This window comes from Papio anubis, chromosome 9, assembly GCF_008728515.1.
Source record: "Papio anubis isolate 15944 chromosome 9, Panubis1.0, whole genome shotgun sequence".
NCBI lineage: Eukaryota > Metazoa > Chordata > Mammalia > Primates > Cercopithecidae > Papio > Papio anubis.
The window spans coordinates 47,212,281-47,232,818 of NC_044984.1; the positions used below are offsets into that span (position 1 = coordinate 47,212,281).

At 40.1% G+C, this 20,538-nt stretch overlaps 1 protein-coding gene across 1 annotated transcript; it reads right to left on the minus strand.

The window, feature by feature from the left end:
* Positions 1-82: 82 nt before the first annotated feature.
* LOC101000878 (keratin, type II cytoskeletal 6C) lies at positions 83-5,617 on the minus strand. Its single transcript, XM_031650177.1, is given in 14 exon segments — positions 83-858; positions 973-1,007; positions 1,226-1,446; positions 2,289-2,413; positions 2,898-3,072; positions 3,197-3,288; positions 3,432-3,493; positions 3,798-3,841; positions 3,843-3,881; positions 3,883-4,023; positions 4,952-5,039; positions 5,041-5,164; positions 5,167-5,286; positions 5,289-5,617. Coding segments are annotated over 14 exon segments (1,704 nt in total). The 5' UTR covers positions 5,491-5,617; the 3' UTR covers positions 83-622.
* Between the last annotated feature and the right edge of the window lie 14,921 nt (positions 5,618-20,538).

Below are 20,538 nucleotides of genomic sequence, written 5' to 3' on the forward strand. Positions count from 1 at the left end.
TCCCCAAAGATGAGAAACCATTTGTGTGGTGAGAATATTTCTAAACCAGGATGTGGTCAGCAATACAATCTAACACAACATGTTCACATTCTCAATCTGCTTTATTCAACAGAATGAAAGAAGGCAAAGAGAGCAGAGAAAGCGGTGCAGGAATGCAGACTGCATCAGAGGGTACATCACACGCCATTCAGGGACACTGCAAGAGAAGATCAGGACAACTGATTTGTCAGATGGGAACTCCTGAGTGTAGCTATAATGGGCAGGACAGTTAGCAATTAAAGAGAGGACTCCTTGTCTGCAGCTGGACTTAGACTGAGTTTCAGTTCTCATGGGTGTATGGGTCATTTTCTTCTCAGAATTATGGCAGACTCAGATACCTGTAATAATATGGGAGCATAAAAAGAACACTTGCATGTCTGAGTGATGATAACTGTTGACCTGATGGTGAGCAACAGGAGCTCAGAGGAACAGGTACTGATGAGAAGAAAAGTGAGGGCATCTCAGCTCTGCCTGGGAGGGCAGGGGAGACTGGAGGCCAGGGGAGGACAAGCAACCTGAGGAGAGGGCTCTGCAGCCAGAGAGGGGCCTGAGGACTGTTGGACCAAGAGCTGGTGGCAGCACTTCAGTGCTTGTAGCTCTTCCTGCTGGAGGAGGAGGTGGTGGTGTACTTGATGGTGGAACTGCCGCCTCCAACAGAGCTGAGGCCACCTCCAATGGCTCTGCCGCTGCTGGAACTGAAGCCACCTCCAACGCCAAGACCACTGCCATAGGAGTAGCTGCTTCCTCCACTCAGGCCTGCCACTGCCGACACCGGCTTGCACCGCTTACAGCCACTGGAGACGGTGGATTGTACCACAGCTGTGGTGGGAAGGGGGACAAGGACACAAGAAGCCATGGTGAGCTCATCCTGTCAGCCTGAGCCCAGTCAGAAGAGTGCAAGAGCAGGGGAGGAAGGCAAGCAAAGGTACTTACAGATGTTGACTTGTCCAACGCCTTCGCCATTCAGCCTGTGGAGAGGAACACAGGAAGGGTGAGACCTCAGAGAGCCCTTCCCCAGAGGAGCATGGGAAGCCTTGGTGGGTGGACGAGTCTACGGGAAAACTTTTAGTTTTCTCCCCCAAGAAGAGCAATTATGGTCTTGGGCAGTGCACCTTAAAGTTGTGCTCAGTGCCAGGAACGTTGAAGATGGACTCAGCTGTTGGAGGAAGTCGCGTCAGTTACCCACCTGCACTCCTCGCCCTCCAGCAGCTTGCGGTAGGTGGCGATCTCCACGTCCAAGGCCAGCTTGACATTCATCAGCTCCTGGTACTCCTTCAGCAGTCGGGCCAGGTCCTGCTTGGCCTTCTGCAGGGCGTCCTCCAGCCCTTCCAGCTTGTTCTTGGCATCCTTGAGTGCCATCTCTCCACGCTGCTCAGCATCAGCAATGGCAGCCTGCAGGTTGGCACACTAAGAGGGGAAAGGAATGGAAAGAACTTGTCATTTGGTCTTCCAGAGGAGACTAAACCTGGCTGGTTCTTTTCCAGCGATGAAGGTACCAGGAACCCAGATTTGATGGTAAATGAGCTCTGACACTTCCTGTCTAACCTTTACTATCTTCAAATTTTTTACGTCTGGAGTCACATGATAAAAATCCTGTGCCCCTTTGTGTTAACTCCACTGCCTAAAGATGTGGGTGATGACCCATGGAAGATGCCAGAGTGGCCACAAGACCAAGGACATAAAGTGTTGTCTCCAAAGCAAAACCAAAACCATTTTTGATTATCTTGTATGGATGCCACAACAATTTGCAAACATTGTCAACTGAGGTGATGAGTTTTCACATGAGGCTGTTGAGACCTTGCCTTCCTCCTGCCTCACATTCTCTCACCTGCTTGGGCCATGTTTTCCTTTCTCATGGCCCTGGTTTCACTTTCTTTTTCACCGTGAACCTTGAGCAGATTTTCAGCAATGTTACTCATGCTTTCTGACTTGACACCTCACCCAACTTGGTCCTTTGCAATTCCAAAGTCAATCAGTCTTCTTACATAAGCCTTTCCAATGCCTCTAGACTATACTTTTACATCTTTGAGCAGGTGAGAGTGCTTCTGCCGAGGTGATTGTTTCATGTCCTTGGGTGTGATCCATGTGTCTGAGCCAGAGAGAACTCTCACTGAGCCTAGGAACTGCATGTCTTTCCTTCTCTGCTTATCACTCGATTCCCAAAGAATTTTACTAAATGATGGTTGACTGCTGCCTCATGGCCTAATAAAAAAAATGATGCTTTTCTCCTCCATTGCCCCTCACTATACCTGCTTCTTGACGTGGTCGATCTCGGATCTCAGCCTCTGGATCATGCGGTTGATCTCAGCACTTCCTGTTTGGTGTTGTGTCGTCCCATGTCTGTTCACAGACCTTGCAGCTCCCCGGGTGACTTCTCGCAGTCCAGAGGTGGAGAGAGAGAGACAGTGTCTACTGGTTCACTCACAGCGATGACTTTCACTTGTGTATCATGCATGTCATGAAGTGGACTCCATGGCTTCCCAAGAAACTTGAGGAAAAGTTGATATTATGTGGTGGATGGATAATAAACTCTGGAGTCACAGACCATCCTCATTATGGCACCACTGCCTGCCTAGTTTCGTTAGGGAGTAGAAATGTTCTGTACCATTTTCTAAAAGTCAGCAATCAGGATGAAGCTAAATGCAGAGATGACTATGTCATTGTCTATGGTAGTTTTCTCCTGCGTTGGGTTCTTTTTCCTCCTTGACTTGGGCGTAAGTTCCGCAAATGTCTACTCTAATAGTGCAGGTGCACGTCCTGTGAGAGGACCCTGGCTTCCTGTAAGGGAATGTCCCCAATGAAGTCTGCAGTTCTCTGGCCTTCAGGGCTGGACACAGGGATTCCTCAGCTACCCACACCCTGCTCACCTTGCTCTGGTGGTTTTCAGGACTCGCCTCAGCCCGCCTCCTGAGCAATCTCCTCGTATTGGGCCTTGACCTCAGCGATGATGCTGTCCAGGTCCAGGTTACGGTTGTTGTCCATGGACAGCACCACGGATGTGTCTGAGATGTGGGTCTGCATCTGGGACAGCTCCTGCAGAACAGAAGGTCATAAGATCAACTTCACTTCTGACATTTACAGAGATACCCAGCCCTATACATCTTCTCCCCTTTGCAGACCCCATCAGAGTAAACAGAAGGATGGTGGAGACGCTTACTGCTTCATACAAGGCCTCAAGAAGGATCTCATCTGTGAGAGTGTTCGCCTTTGCCTGTAGTCTCAATCCCCATCCATGGCAGATCCATCGTCCTGAAAAGCCAATAATCCCGTTACCTGAAGCTTTCCCACCCACCCACCTTCAGTTCCTCTACCGATTCTTCCTCTCCTGCGTGATGACAGAGCCACCTTCCTCGTCCTTCTGCGACGAACTCCCCACGCTTCCATCTGCTCACCTTCTTCAGAGTCACAAATTATTCTTCTGCTGTTGTGCTTGTTGATTTTATCTGCAGGCTGGCTGCGCATGATTATACAGGAGCCAGGATGAAACAGCAGCCTGATCCAACATTTTCCCAAATGAATATATCTCAATCGAGCTTTCCTGCCCAGAGCACCTAAGGGACGGTTTTTGCTTCTCCTAAATTTGTCACTTCTTTAATCTCCTATCCTCCCATAACCATTTGTGGTTCTTGCAGGTTTGCTCCTAGGGACTAATTTGTGCTTTCCGTTTCCATGGACATGGGTTGGCCAGGAATCCCACTCCATCTGGCCCCGGTCACCTTAATGTCTGAAGTGTGTGCTGCAGGAAACTGAGTCCTCACTTGTTCTTGAGGTCCTCCACTAGGTCCTGCATGTTTCTCAGCTCTTGAGTCCAGGTGGCTACGCCCTCTGCTCTCGATGATACTCGTCCAGCTGCCTCCTGAGGTTGTTGATGTACTGCCTCGAATCCGCTCCAGGTTCTGCCTCGACGGTCTTTGGTGCCCTGCTCCCGGTGCAGTGGGTCCACTTGGTGTCCAGAACCTTGTTCTGCTGCTCCAGGAACCGCACCTGGAGGGGAAGCAAGACGGTCATTTTCCAGGCAAAGGAAGGAAGAAAAAGTGTCTGATATCTGGTTTCCTGGCAGGTCCAGGAGGTCCCCATGGTGCTGGGCTACTACATAGTGCATGTAGAGAGGCTCAGGCTGGGCTCGGCTCCCCCAACCCCTTCTCCTTTGCACCCCACCAATCTCACTAGAGAAATTGTCCCACGGACCATTGAGGTGTGTGTTCTCACACTGTAAGCTATTAATTGTATCAGTGAGTTTCAACATTTCTTCGTTTTCTCTTTCAAAGCACAGTCACAAATCTAGTTTAAAAATACTATTTACCTGATGTGTTGTACAGTTTTTGTTACTGATAGGACCTCAGTTAGGAGGGATATTAGATGTTGCCTTATGATTAGATTCCAGTCTACTTTCCCATTTAGTGTGGTGTCTCCTCTCAAATATTCTGATGTTATGATCATTCTCTGTTTTTAAAATTAATTAGCATTTCTCCAGGTTTTATAGCCATTTCTATATCCTTTTTATTCTTAATCCAGCCAGATTATCTTTTCCTTTTCTTTCTAAATGATTTCCTCTTACTCAGACCTGAGAGTGTAATTTACCAGCCCATACTCCTGGCATTTGCTTTGTAATCTCTTAAACACTTTAGAGGGAAGAGTTAACCTACTCCACTCTCTGATGGCCTCATCTGTGCTTCAGGGTTGTGAAAAGTTGTGGCTCTCCCTAGGCAGGAGTGAGAACCAATCCGTAGATCCCATGTGGGAGTGATGTTGGTCCCTGCTGCTGTATGGCTGTGCACCCTGGGCCACGCACTTCTGCAGAGCTGGGCTAAGTCCCCTTCTCCCTCCCTCCTAGGTCTCCCTGGCAGGAATGTGTTCCTCCTCTGGTCTGGGGACCCTGAAGTGCCCCGTGGAGGGCATGACCCTGGCTCACCTTGTCGATGAAGGAGGCGAACTTGTTGTTGAGGGTCTTGATCTGCTCACGCTCCTCGGCCCGCACCCGCTGGATGGCGGGGTCGATGCAGGCTGAGGGGAGTCAGGAGACTCTGGTTGACGGTGACCTCTTGGATGCCTCCAGGGGGGCACACAGGGAAGCCAGGGCCCCCAAAGCCACCAGCAAGGCCGGCTCCACCACCCAGACCAGCCACTGCCGGCCACCACCGAAACCAAATCCACTCCCGGCGCCACCAAAGCCATAGCTGCCTCCGGCTCTGCTGCCATAGCCGCCACCGATGGCACAGCTGCCCCCTCCAATGGAGATCCTCTTGAGCCCCCCAGGCCATACATACAGGCTGGGTGAAAGCAAAGCCAGCCATTCTCCACATGCCACTCCAGGCTACCACTGCCCCTGGAGCGGGACACGGAGACGCTGCTGAAGCCAGAGCGGCTGACCCCAGGGAGCCTGGCTGAGCCGGCACTGAAGCCCCTGCGGCTGCTGCTGTGGCTCCTGATGGTGGTGAATGTGCTGGCCATGGTTCCAGGAGATGAGAGGGCTGTGGAGAGCGTTAGAATCTGGAGGCGAGAGGGAAGAGAAGCAGGACAAGGAATAGGCCTCCAGCAGCAGCTTATATATGGAGAGCATGGGCTGGGCCCAGTCCTGGAAGGTGAGCTTGCAGGTTGGGAAGGGCTGGGCTTTACAAGTAGTGAGATCACACCTGCATTATTATAAAAGTTATGAAACACCGAGATTGCAATTTTCGCTTCCTTTAGTCAGGGAAAATGTTCCTGCCTCCAGCTTTGACTCGAGATCTCAGCACAATAAGAACATTCTCAGTTCATGAAGCTGGAGTTAGTCACTGTCTCTAGCAAAGGTTCTGCATGCTAGGCTGTTTATCAACATGCCCCGAGTGTTCTGCTCTTCCCAGTCTGACTTTCTTCCAGCAGATATATTGGAGATCACACGCACTGTATTGCAAATGGCTTAACAGAAAAATTACCATTTCCCCATAATTGTTTCACCTTTTAGGTGCAATTTTAAACAGGTAGAGAAGCAGAACACTGCAATGGGCCTGTATATACCTGTCACCTGCTTCCATGATGATTAACTCATGGCCCGCCTAATTTCTTTCATACTTCAACCCAATTTCCTCTTCCATTCTAAATTGTTTGAAAGCAAATTCCAGAAGTCATATTATGTCTTCAACAAATAATTCAATATTAATATCTAAATAATAGGTCCTTTAAAAAAAACCAAAAAGCTTTTTTTGTATGTTAAAATTTACATACTAATTAAAATGAACAAATGTCTATTTAGTCTTCAAACAGCCCTGTTTTTGATATCTATTTCTTATATTTTGGTGTCCCAATCAGGGTCGAAATAAGCTCTATAAACATTGTATTTGAGTGATATATCCTTTAAATCATTGAAATTTAGAAATCTCCCTTCATTTCTTTATTTTATTTGTTAAATAAAACGGGTCAACTGTTCGTTGTACTTTTTCATTCTTGGGGTTTTTCTAATTGCATACCCCTATTGTTTCCTTTAATATGTGACTCTAACCTTCATATTACATATTAAAATTAGAAGCTTATTAAGATTCTCTCTATGTTTGAACATTCTAGATGTAGATATAGTAGATTGCCCATTTAAATTTTGAATAGTACTACTTGCACAATTATTTACCTGTTTACAAATTGAATACATGATACATGTTTTAAAATTTTTTTTGTAAAACATGCTAAACAACAAAATAATATAGCTCAAGGCCATTCCCCAGTTACCCAATTCCTATCTGTGGAGGAAGTAATATTAGCAGTTCCTTGTGTATCCTTATATCTTTACTTGGATATTTTTGCGTGCCATGGGTGACATGTCTGTGCATATGTGTTTGTGTCAATGTGAGTTTGTATGAGTGAGGAAGAGGTGGAGGGAGCTGGCGTATGTAGAGAGGGAGCCTGCATTGTAGAAAGGTATATAAATAAATACATGACTGTTTTGTGTGTATGTGTTTGAGTGTGTTTTATGTATATAAAATATTTCATGTGTTCATATATACAAAACATAAAAATATTGTCTTTTCCAATTGTGATTGCGTTGTGTCTGCTTTGTCTCCCACATCTATGTTTTCTGATTCTCTTTTTAACAGGCTCTAATCTCTTTTTCATAGTGGTTTGCTTTTCCCAGTTATTCTGGGACATTTCCCCCAAATGCCCATTACTGTCTCTTCACCAATGTCTTTCCTCCTTATGCTGCTTTCAGTTTGGCCTTCATTTCTTTTTTTTCTTTTCTTTTCTTTTCTTTTCTTTTTTTATACAGAGTCTTGCTCTGTCACCCAGGCTGGAGTGCAATGGCATGATCTCAGCTCACTGCAACCTCCGCCTCCCAGGTTCAAGCAATTCTCCTGCCTCAGCCTCCCGAGTAGCTGGGATTACAGGCACGTACCGCCAGACCCGGCTAATTTTTGTATTTTTAGTAGAGACGGGGTTTCAGCATGTTGGCCGGGCTGATCTTGAACTCCTGACCTCGTGATCCACCGCATTGGTTTCCCAAAGTGCTGGGATTATAGGTGTGAGCCACTGTACCTGGCCAATTTGGCCTTCATTTCTAAGCATAGCTTTGATGTTTTCTTTACCTCTTTTCTGCGCTCCACAAATGAATATTTTATCTTTTACTGTCTCACTATATTTTCTCTTCTTTTTCCCACTTCATAGTGTTTATTTTTCAGTATTTTGTTGTGCCTTTTTCTGTTGAGTGTTCTTTATGAGTCTTTTTTTTTTTTTTTTTTTGCCTACTTTTTTCAATTTTGAATGCACAGATCTTTTGCGAGTCCTGGAATGGTTCCTTTCTGGCTAGTGCTGATTTTTAATGAGATGAGCCCCCTCTGGACCTGCCATTTGTAGAAAGTATTCTGGGAGGAGGAGCCATGGCCATATCCAGGCTAACAGGAGCTCTGATTGTGACACAGGGCTGTGTGAATAGTTCTTTTATTCTTTCATTCAGCCCAACCAATAAATATCACTGCAGAGTGGCCCACAATTCACAGCCTCTCTGTTTTTTTTGCCTCATAACAAAATGCTGCTAGTAGACCTTGTCTCTCTTCTTATCCAACTTTGCCTTTGTAGTTTCTTGAAACTTCATGACAAGCAGGGTCCTGGCTCATGCTCACACACCCAGTTGTGATAGTTGCAAATAAGGGATTCTTGGATTTTCACATGAGGACATGCCCTTTACATTGATTTAGTTGAGGGAAATGAGTCAACTATGCCTGGCATGTAGTAAAACCTCAGTTAGGCTGTGTTTGGTCTTCCTTTGTGGTTACTGTGGTGTTTGATTTTGATCTGTTTATTTGTGAGTGTTCTTCACTGGCTTTTTCTGAGATCGGCAGCCATGGCATCTGCTCTCTGAGTTTTCCTAACAACCTTGTTTGTATTTCTCTATTTATATGAGGACTTTCTATTATTATTATTATTATCATTTGGCTTAGGGATTTTAAGATCTTTTACTTCTGGTGTCTGCCTTTATGTTTTTTGTTCTCTTTGTTGTTTTTAGGTAATTTCTGAGAAGAGGAAGTGCTTCCCTTTCTTCCACTAGATTAAGTTCAGAAGCCACTTATTTATATTTAAAATATCATATTATGTAAAATGTTAATCTAATAACCTAAGTTAGAAATATTATTATTTTCCTCTCTTGCAGTTTGTTAATATAGATGTCTCATTGTTCTCTAGGGCCTCTGTCTTCCCTGGAGCTATTTTTGAGTAACTTGAACGCTTTCTATGAAACGTCATTTTTACTATTGCTAGAAATTTAACCTCAAACTATATTTGTGTTTTTCTCAGTGTAATAAGCCACTTCATTGCTAAAACAAACTTTGTATTATTGAAAATTTCCAACAGATAAAGAGAAGAGTATATAAACCTCCATGAATGAATCACACAGATTAAACAGTTATCAACATTTTTCTCATTATTGTTCCATTTAACTCCCCTAGTCTTTTTATATCTAACTCCCCTACTTCTTTTCTTAAAGTATCTTAAAGGAAATCTAGACATCAAGTCATTTCACTTGTCAATATTTTTATATATATTTGAGTAATAGTGAATTTATAATCTAGTTGTGTAACAGTATTAAATCTATCCAATACCTCCTTCATATTCTTATTTCTCTGATTATCTCAAAAATTTCTCTTTGTGGCTGGCTTGCGCCAAGCAACATCCTAACTAGGTTCATATATTGCATTTGGCTGCCATGTCTTTTAAGGTTATTTATTCTGTAATGCTGTAATGAACCCTGTCTTTTTCTTTTATTTGCCATTGATTTGTGGAATTTTTGTTTGTTTGTTTCCATAGAATGTTCATATTCTGGATTTAACTCATTGCTTCCTGTTGGTATCACATAATGCCTTCTCCCCCCCAGTTTTTCCTATGTGTTGGTAGTTGTAGTGAAGACTCGATTAGATTTGTTCCCATTGTGGCAGGCAAGACTATGCAACAGTTGATGCTATGTATACCCTCTTGCACCATATCGTAAGATATGTAATACTAATTGCCTACTTTTTGTGATGTTAAGACAGATCAGGGGCTTTCAGTGGTTTCAACCCAATCCCTCCATTATAAAGCACTTCACACAATATATTTTTCATCTGATATATTAATACTCATTGATTTCATCAATTTCCAGATTCACTACTTCATTAGAGGTTGCAAAATGTCATCTTTCTGATTTTATCATGCCTTCTGCGTTTATTAATTGGGATTCCTCTACAAAGAAGAACTTTTCGTCATTTACCTTTCAGGTAACCTAACATTTAATTCCTTCAAGAAACTTAGAATAAGCGTTTGACTCTCTTTATTTATCAGTTTTCAGATAATAGATTGGTTCTCTAGCAATCTTCAAAGGTAGTCAAGAAGGTATTTTTGTTTTGATATAATTATAAATTCACAATTTTACAAAAAATATATTTGATATGTTTTAGTTCACTGCAGTCATTAATTCTTTTGGCACTTAAATGGTCCTATCTGAAGCAATGGAAGCTCTTCAGATTGGCTTCTGTGTCCTTTGACAGGGCCTCATTTGGTTTTGATAGGTTCCTGGTTTTCTAGGACCAGATGTCTCAGGCTTACTTTGTACTGATCATGCAATGGACATGAAATCACTTATTTCTCCTTGTAGATCTAGTTGCTTTTATTGGGAAATGATATATATCAACTAGAATTTGGATGCTAGGAGACCTTTTTATTACTGAGTTGCATTTGTTGTGAAGTCTTTTCAATGGACAGAGCTAGGAAAAGGTAAAATATGTTTAAAAAGACAGCAAATCAGAAGCTTATACTGATATTTCAATTCAAATAGAAGATTATATTAGGTTGGTGCAAAAGTAATGGCAAAAACAGTGATTACTTTTGCTCCAATCTAATAGAATAATGTATACCTACATTTAAATTGTCTCACACTGAAAAGTTTGGCTCTGACATTAACATATTGTTTGTTTGCTTTATCCTGCAACATACTTATAACAGTATCAAGATAACAATTTATATTCCTTTGGGTATATACCCAGTAATGGGAATGCTGGGTCAAATAGTATTTCTGTGTTTAGGTCTTTGAGGAATCCACACTGTCTTCCACAATGGTTGAACTAATTTACACTCCCACCAACAGTGCAAAACCATTCCTTTTTCTCTGCAACTGTTATTTTTTGACTTTTAAATTCTGACTGGAGTGTGATGGTATCTCATTATGGTTTTGAGTTGCATTTCTCTAATTATCAGTAATGTTAAGCTGTTTTTCATATGACTGTTAGTCACATGTATGTCTTCTTTTGAAAAGTGTCTGTTCATGTCCTTTGCCACTCTTTAATGGGGTTGTTTTATTCTTATAAATTTGTTTAAGTTCCTTATAGATGCTGGATATTAGACCTTTGTCAGATGCATAGTTTGCAAAATTTTTTCTCATTCTGTGGGTTATTCGTTCACTCTGTTGATAGTTTTCTTTGCTGTGCCGAAGCTCTTTAGTTTAATTAGACCCCATTTGTCAATTTTTCCTTTTGTTGCATTTGCTTTTGGTGTCTTTGTCATGAAATCTTTGCCTGTTCCTATGTCCATAATGGTGTTGCCTAGGTTGTCTTCCAGGGTTTTTATAGTTTTGGGTTTTACATTTGTCTTTAATTCATCTTGAGTTGATTTTTGTATATAGTGTAAAGAAAGGGTCCAGTTTCAGCCTTCTGCGTATGGCTAGCCAGTTTTCCCAGCACCACTTATAGAATTGCTTGTTTTTGTCAGGTTTGTCGAAGATTAGATGGTTGTATGTGTGTAGACTTATTTCTGGATTCTCTATTCTGTTCCATGTGTCTGTTTTTGTACCAGTACCATGTTTTGGTTACTGTAGTATAGTTTGAAATTGGGTGGTGTGATGCCTCCAGCTTTGCTCTTTTTGCTTAGGATTGCCTTGGCTATTCAGGCTCTTTTTTAGTTCCATATGAATTTTAAAATAATTTTTTTCTAGTTCTGTAAAGAATGTTGTTGGTAGTTTGATAGGAATCACATTGAATATAATTCAGTGTGATTGAATCTGCTCAGATTGCTTTGGGCAGTATGGCCATTTTAATGATATTGATTCCTCCTATCCATGAGCATGGGATGTTCTTTCCATTTGTTTGTGTCATCTCTCATTTCTTTAAGCAGTGTTTTGTCATTTTCATCATAGAGATCTTTCACCTCCCTGGTTAGCTGTATTCCCAGGTATTTTATTCTTTTTGTGGCAATTATGAATGGGATTGCTTTCCTGATTTGGCTCTCGACTTGGCTGTTGTTGGTGTACAGGAATGTTAATGATTTTTGTATGTTGATTTTGTATCCTGAAACTTTTCTGAAGTTGTGTATCAACTAAAGGAGCTTTTGGGCCAAGACTACGGAGTTTTCTAGATATAGAATCATGTCCATCTGCAAACAGGGATGGTTTGACTTTCTCTCTTCCTATTTGGATGCCTTTGTTTCTTTTCTTGCCTAATTGCCCTTGATAAGACTTCTAATACTATGTTGACTAGGAGTGGTGAGAGAGGGAATCCTTGTCTTGTACAGCTTTTCAAAGAGAATGTTTTCAGCTTCTGCTCATTCAGTATGATGTTAGCTGTGGGTTTGCCACAGAAGGCTCTTTTTATTTTGAGGTATGTTCCTTCAATGCCTAATTTATTGAGAATTTTTAGCATGAAGCGGTGTTTAATTTCATTGAAAGCCTTTTCTGCAGCAATTGAGATAATCATGTGGCTTTTGTCTTTAGTTCTGTTATTGTGATGAATCACATGTATTGATTTGTATATGTTGAAACAAACTTGAATCCCAGGGATAAATCCTACTTGATCATGGTGGATAAGTTTTTCGATGTGCTGCTAGATTTGCCAGTATTTTGTTGAGGATCTTTGTTTCAATGTTCATCACTGATATTGTCCGGAACTTTTCTTTTTTTGTGGTGTCTCTGCCAAGTTTTGGTATCAAGATGATGCTGGCCTCCTAGAATGAGTTAGGGAGGAGTCACTTCTCAATTTTTTGGAATAGTTTCAGCAGGAATGGTACCAGCTCTTCTTGTACATCTGGTAGAATTCAGCTGTGAGTCTTCTCTTTTCTTTTTTATTAGTTTAGCTAGTGGTATATCTATTTCATTAATTAAAAAAAAACAGTTCCTGGATTATTATTATTATTATTTTTAGACAGAGTCTTACTCTATCACCCAACTGGAGTGCAGTGGCATGATCTTGGCTCACTGCCAGCTCTGCTTCCCAGGTTCAAGCAATTCTCATGCCTCAACCTCTCCAGTAGTTGGGATTACGGGCATGGGCCACTACACCCGGCTAATTTATTTATTTATTTTCATTTTTTAGTAGAGATGGGGATCGCATCATGTTGGCTAGGCTGGTCTCGAACCCCCAACCTTGGCCTCCCAAAGTGCTGGGATTAAAGTGTGAGCCTCCACACCTGACTTTGATCTTTTGAATGGTTTTTCATATCTCAATCTCCTTCAGTTCAGCTCTGATTTTGGTTATTTCTTGTCTTCTGCTAGTTTTGGGATTTGTATGCTCTTGGTTCTCTAGTTCTTTCAGTTGTGATGTTAGGTTGTTAACTTGAGATCTTTCTAACTTTCTGATGTGGGCATTTAGTGCTATAAATTTCCTTCTTAATACCTCCTTTGCTGCATCCCAGAAATTCAGTATCTTTGTTCTGATTAGTTTCAAAGAACTTCTTGATTTTTGCCGTAATTTTATTATTTACCCAAGTCATTCAGGAGCAGGTTATTCAAATCCCATGTAACTTGTCTGGTTTTAAGTGAATTTCTTAGTCCTGATTCCTAATTTGATTGTGCTGTGGTCCGTGAGACTGTTTGTAGCTGGCTTGATTTTCAGATCAACTGTCAGGGTATCACAGTGCTTGTGTTCAGGAATCCTTATTTTACTTAAAATACTAACAATAACTTAATTATTAGTTATTGTTGGTTTCTCACAGTGCCTCATTTATAAATTAAGCTTTATTATAGGTATGTGTGCTTAGGAGATAACCCAGTATATGAACGGTTTGATACTATCTGAGGTTTGGGCATCCACTAGGGGTCTTAGAACTATCCCCATGGATAAGGGGAGACTACTGCACCTCCTTTTCATACTCTGCTCTTTGGAAGGAAGTCATTAATCACAGCCCACACAAGCGGGGAACAGTTACACTCTACCTCATTCTGGGGGAGTACTTACATAAATTGTTTGGAATTCTTCAATGTGACAGTTGTCTATCCTCTCTTACTGATTTACTCAGTCATTTATTTATAGCATTATAGGTTTATTTTGTACTTTGCACTGTAATCCAATACATATATTTATTTATTTACTTCATCGCTCAACTTTTTCCAATGTGGCCATTGGCAGCACTTTTAATTGACACCTTGTGTTTTTTCATTTTTGTTTGCTTCTTCGTTATTTAAAAAGCTTCCTTACTTTCTGACATGGCAAGATGCTCCAGGATCATCTTCTATGTCTCCTGCCGTAGTCCTAAAATCAGCCATTTCTCCAAGGACCACTTGCTCCTAGTCAGGGTTCTTCAGATAAACTGAACCAATAGGAGATAAATGTATAAAGAGATTTATTTTAAGGAATTCACTAATATAACTACGGAGAATGGCAAATCCAAAATCTGCAGAGCTGATGTATCAGTTTGACTTTGAAGGCTGGAAGCTGCTGTAGAACCAGAGGGAGCTATTGTCCCAGTTTGAAGGCCATGAGGTAGGAGAATTCTCTCCTACTAGAGGGAGTGTCAGTCAGACTTTTGTTCTATTCAGGCCTTCAGCTGATTGAATAAGGCCTACCTACAATAGGGAGGGCAATCTGCTTTACTCAGTCTATGGATTCAAATCTTAATCTCATCCAAAACATCCTCACAGAAATACTTAAAATAGTGTTGACCAAATATCTGGGCACCTGTAGCCCAGTTAAGCTGACACATAAAATTAACCATCATGTTAACAGTGGGTAGCAGTGGGTAACAGCTTTAGCAACCAAGATCTAGGTACAAGATGTGCTCATTGCTACTGGGGTGTTATTACTTCTGGGCCCTGTTAGCTGACAATAAACATATTTCTATATATAATTATCTGTAACCATTTGTATCTATTATTCAAGTCTCAACTTGAATTCATTACCACATGGATCATTCTAGCATCTTCCCTTGCTTATCTACAACCTCATATAACAACAGCAAAAACCCTGGCTGCAACTATCTGCTATCCATTTACTTAATTGTTCTGTTCCTCAGTATATATTGTGATGGGACAGTATAACATGAATGGAACACATAACATCCATTGAAGTTGCCACATAAAATTAATCATCAGAACATATGCTGTGGAATAGAATTAAAATTAGAGGGAAGATGGTGGATAGGAGACAGGGTTGACTTGCAGATCCCACTTTGATGAACAGAACATCATGTGGAAACTCACACTGTAAACTTTTGCTCCAGGAACCACTGCAGAAGCATACCAGGAAAACAGAAAGAAATCACAGATTTTTTGAAAAAAGCAGCAGGCCTCTGCAAATTCCACAAGACAGATGAAGAACTCTAATCACAAAAGACATAAACTCTTGAGAGCTTTATGACCCCAGCCATAACCTGAGAAACCTGAATACTTATCCTGGTCAACTTAGGGCAAAGCTTATATTCCCCTTCTACTATTGCAACTAGTGCTTTCTCAAAAGTGCCACCTCCTGGCTGGAGGCCAACGAACTCAGGACAGTACAGCAACTTAAGACAGAACAACCCTGCTCCAAAGAAGGAGAAAACAATAGCTCATTACACTGCCTGCAACATTCTGGTCTGTCCACGTGACAACTTCACTGCTAGCATAACCAGCATTCGAGAAAACCAGCACACTAAACGTATCGACAACCAAAGACCCTCACAGAGTCTACTTCACTCCCCTGCCACCTCCACCAGTCATAAAGAGAAATGAAATGATGGCATTCATAGCAGTCTGGCTAAAGTTGGAGACCACCATCTTAAGTGAAGTGACTCAGGAATGGAAAACCAGATGTTGCATGTTCTCACTTATAAGCAGGAGCTAAGCTATGAGGATGCAAAGGCATACAAATGATATAATGAACTTTGGGAACTTGGGGAGAAGGGTAGAAGTGGGGTGAGGGATAAAAGACTACACACTGGGTACAGTGTACACTGCTTGGGTGATGAGCGCACCAGAATTTCAGAAATCACCACTAAAGAATGTTTCCATGCAACCAAACACCACCTGTTCCCCCAAAACTATTGAACTTGTTTTTTTAAAAAAACATATGTTGTGAAATAGAAAAATGTTTTTAAATTATTGTGGAATATTTTTGTGGGAATTCCCAGATATCTGGTAAAACATCATTCAGGGTGTGTCTGTGAGTATGTTTCTGGATGAGATTAATATTTGAATATATATGCTGAGTAAAGCAAATTGCCCTACTTATGTGAGTGGGCCTCATTAAATTAGTTAAAGGGAAGAATAGAACAAACAGGTTAGTAAGAGAGAATTCTTTTTGCCTAATAGCATTTGAGCTAGATTTTTTCTGCCTTTAGACTCAAACTAGAACACTTGCTTTCTTGGGTCTCCTGCTTGTCCACTGCAGATCTTGAGACTTGTCAGCCACCTGAATCACATCAACCAATTCATTATAATCTCTCTCTCTCTCTCTCCAAATAGATAGATAGGTAAGTAGATCGATAGATGCAGATAGGTAGATAGATAGAGAGATAGAGATATACATATATATGTGTGCCTGTATATATATATCTTATAGTTTCCATTACTCTGGAGAACACTGACTAAAACACAGGCCTAGTGGTTTCAGAATTGTTAGTCATCCCACCATGGGAAGCAACCTTATCAATTCAAGTACAATACTGACATACGGTTCTTACAAGTTTCTTTGCCTTTAATCTCATAGACTCCACTCACTTCCAGAGTTCCTAATGTCAGCCTTTTTTCTCCCCATCCACTTCAGGGAGATGATTTCATACATTTGTAATATAGTTAGATCCTTTTGCCACATTGTACATTCCATTCTAGGATCTCTCAATCTCATAAATCATTTTCTTTAATTTCAAACATTAAGGTTTACTCTGCAGTATAAAATTCTATGAGTTTTCCCTAATAAAAATCCCACAGTATAAAATTCTATGAGTTTTCCCCATAAAATCCCAGCAAATTACTTTGTGGATATCAACAAACTGATTCTAAAGTTTTTATGGTGAGGCGGAAGACCCGAAATAGCTAACACAATATTGAAGGAGAAGGAAGTCAGAGGACTACAAGCATCCTACTTTAAGACTTACTATGAAACTACAGTAACAAAGACACTGTGGTATTGGTGAAAGAATAGACAAATAGATGAAGGAACAAAATAGAGAGCTCAGAATTTGATCTACATAAATACAATGAACTGATCTTTGTCAAAGAAGCAAAGGCAATACAAAGACAGCCTTGTCAACAATTAGTGCTGGAATAACTAGATATCTACATGTAGAAAAACAAATTTGGATATGGGGCATATACTCGCCACAAAAATTAACTTAGAATGGATCGTAACCCTAAATGCAAGATGCAAAAGTGTAAAGCTCCTAAAAGATAACATAGGAGAAAGCTTTGATAACCTTAGGTATGACAATGACATTTTAGATACAATACCAAAGTCAGGAACCATGAAAGAGATAATTGATGAAATGGACTTCATTAAAATTATTAATAAAACTTCTGCTCTGCAAAACACACTACCAAGAGAATGAGAATTCAAGTCACAGACTGGAAGAAAATATTGGTAAAAGACATATTCGATAAAGGACGGTTATCCAAACTGTACAAAGAACTCTTAAAATTAATAATAAGTAATCCATTGATTATAAAATGGGCCAAAGTCTTTAACAGACCTATCACCAATGCAGATATACAAATGGTAAATGAGCATAGGTCATCAGAGCAATGCAACTTAGCACAATGAGATACCACTACGTGCCTATTAGAATAGCTAAATCCAGAACACTGACCATACCAAATGCTGGCAAGGATGTGGAGCAACAGGAACTCTCATTCATTGCAATGCAAAATGGTATGGCTACTTTGGAAGAGTGTCTGGCCATTTCTTACAAAACTAAGCATACTCTTACCACACAATTCAGCAACTGCATGCCTTGGTGTTTACCCAAATGAGTTAAAAACTTATGCCCATCAAAAAGCCTGCACACAGATATTTATAGTAGCTTTATTCCTAATTTCCCAAACTAGGAAGCAACCAACATATCTTTCAGTAGGTGAATGGTAAGTCAACTGTGGCCCATCAGGACAATGAAATATTATTCAATACTAAAATGAAATGAGCTATCAAGCCATGAAAACACATGGAGGAAACTTAAATGCATATTACTAGGTGAAAGAAGCCAACCTGAAAAGGCTGCATACTGTATGATTCCAACTATATGACGTGCTGGAAAAGGAAAACAGCTATGAAGACAGTAAAAAGATCATTGGCTGCCAAGACTTAGTTGGGAAAGATAAATAGGTGGAGCACAGAAGATTTTTTAGGGCAGTGAAATGAATTTGTATGACACTATAGTGGTAGATACATGTTATCCATTTTCCATAACCATAGAATGTACAACAGCAAGAGTTAACCCTACTGTAAGCTTGGACTTTGGTTAATAATGACGTCAACGTAGATTTGATTGTAACAAATGTACCACTCTGGTGGGGGCTGTTGATAGTGAGTGAGGCTATGAATTTGTGTGGGCAGTGGGTATATGGTAAGCTTTTGTACCTCTGGACAATTTTACTGTGAACCTAAAACTGCTCTAAAAAATAAAGACAATATAGATAAACCCGGCAGACATTATGCTAAGTGAAGTAAGCCAGACATAGGATGACAAATACTACATGGTCTCACTTATTGGTGTTATGTAGAAGAGACGAACTTATGGAAGTTTAGAGTAGAATGATGGTTATGAGAGACTGGGGGAGGGGGTGGGGATGGGATAGAATGGGAATAGCTGGTCAAAGAGCACAATTTCAGTTAGATGAGAGGAATAAGTTTTGAGATCTATTGTGCAGCAGGGTGACAATCATCAATAATAATATATTGCATATTTCAAAATAGCTAAGAAAGTAAATTTCAAATGTCTCACCACAGAAAATGATAAAGCAAGGTGATAGATATATTAAGTAGCTTGATTTAATCATTTCATATTTTGTATATATATAAAAACATCATATTGTACCTCATAAATTTATGCAATTTTGTTTTTGTCAATTTAAAATGATATTAATTTTTAAAATGCCCCCAAAATTCTATGGATTTTGACAAATGCATAATGTGACCTCACCACTACAATTGTTTCACTTATCACCTTGCAAAGATCCTTTGCCTTTTCATATAAACTTTATCCAGTTTATTGATATTTGCACAATAGCTTGCTGGGATTTTAATTGGGATTGTGTATGAATCTATGTATCAGTTTAGAGAGAATTGACAGCTTAATAATTCTGAGTCTTCCAATCTACCAATCTGGATTGTCTCTTCATTTATTTATATCTTTGATTTATTTCATCATTATTTAGTAGTTTTCCACTTACGGAGTCTCTTTATATTTTGTTAGATTTATGCCTAAGCATTTAATCTTTTGGTGTTATTGTGAAAGGTATTGATTTTTAATTTCAAATTTCAGTTCCTCATTGCTGGTATATAAGAAAGTACTTACTTTTGTGTAGTAACCTCGTGGCCTGCAACTTTGCTGTCTTTGCTTATTGCTGCCAGGAAAGTTTTGGTAGATTCTTTGAAATTTTCTACATTGACTAAATGTCATATGAGAATAAAGAGAGTTTTTTTAAAAAATTTCTAATATATATTACTTTTATTGCTTTTTCTCATCTTACTGCTGCAGTTAAACTTCCAGTACAATGCGAGTAACAGTGGAGAGAGGGGACATGTCTGCCTTGCTCTCGAACTATGTGAAAACGGCCTAGTCTCTCGCTATTAAGTATGATGTTAACTATGGGATTTTTTATTTTTCTTATGTTCTTCACCAAGTTGAGGAAGGTGCCCTCCATTTCTTGTTTGCTGACAGGCTTGTTTTCTTTGAAACATGAATTGGTGTTGGGTTATATAATCAACTTTTTCTGCATCAATTGATATATTATTTTTCTTTTTTAGTCCTCTGATATGGTAGATTTTATTGATGGCTTTTGAATGTTACACTAGCCTCACATATATATGATAAATCCTGGTTAGTTATGGTGTATAACTTTTAAATACTTGGTAGGATTAAATTTGGTAATATTTTGTTGAGCAATTTTGCATCTATGTTTATAAAAGGTATTGGTCTATAGTTTTCTTTTCTCAAAATGTCTTTATCTAGTTTTGGTGTTAGAGTAATACTGACCTCTGTAGAATGAGTTATAAAGTGTTCTCTCTGCATCTGTTTCCCAGAAGACATTGTAGACAATAGGTATCATTTCATTTTTAAATGTTAATAGAATTAACCAATAAAAATATCTGGGCCCGGTACTTTCTTTTAGAGAGGCTATAAATTATTGATTCAACTTATTTAATAGGTATGTGAGTATTCCAATCTATTTCTCCCTGTGTGAATTTTGGTAACCTGTGTCTTTCAAGGATTTGGTGCATTTCATCATAGTTTCAAGTTTGTTCATTTGTAGTTTTCCTTTATTATGCTTTGAATGTCCATATACTATAAGATTTTTATTTTTTATATGGATACACATATATGCACATTGTTTTAAACCTCCTTTTGGTATACTTCTACATCCTAGATAATTTACCTTGTCAGTTATTTTCCTTTTCATTATACCTCATGAGTATATAACTGTATGTGTGGTCAGTGGGCTTGGGTCAGTTATGACATGCATGCTGTTGGGGAGATCTGGAGGGCAATGAGGAGACATCAATGTCGGAAGCTGCCCATGTTGCTGAGGAAAAGCCTAAGGGTGAACACAGTGGGAATCTGACACAGCAGGATCCTGAAACACCTGTGAATTTGCCAACCAAATAAAATGTCTCT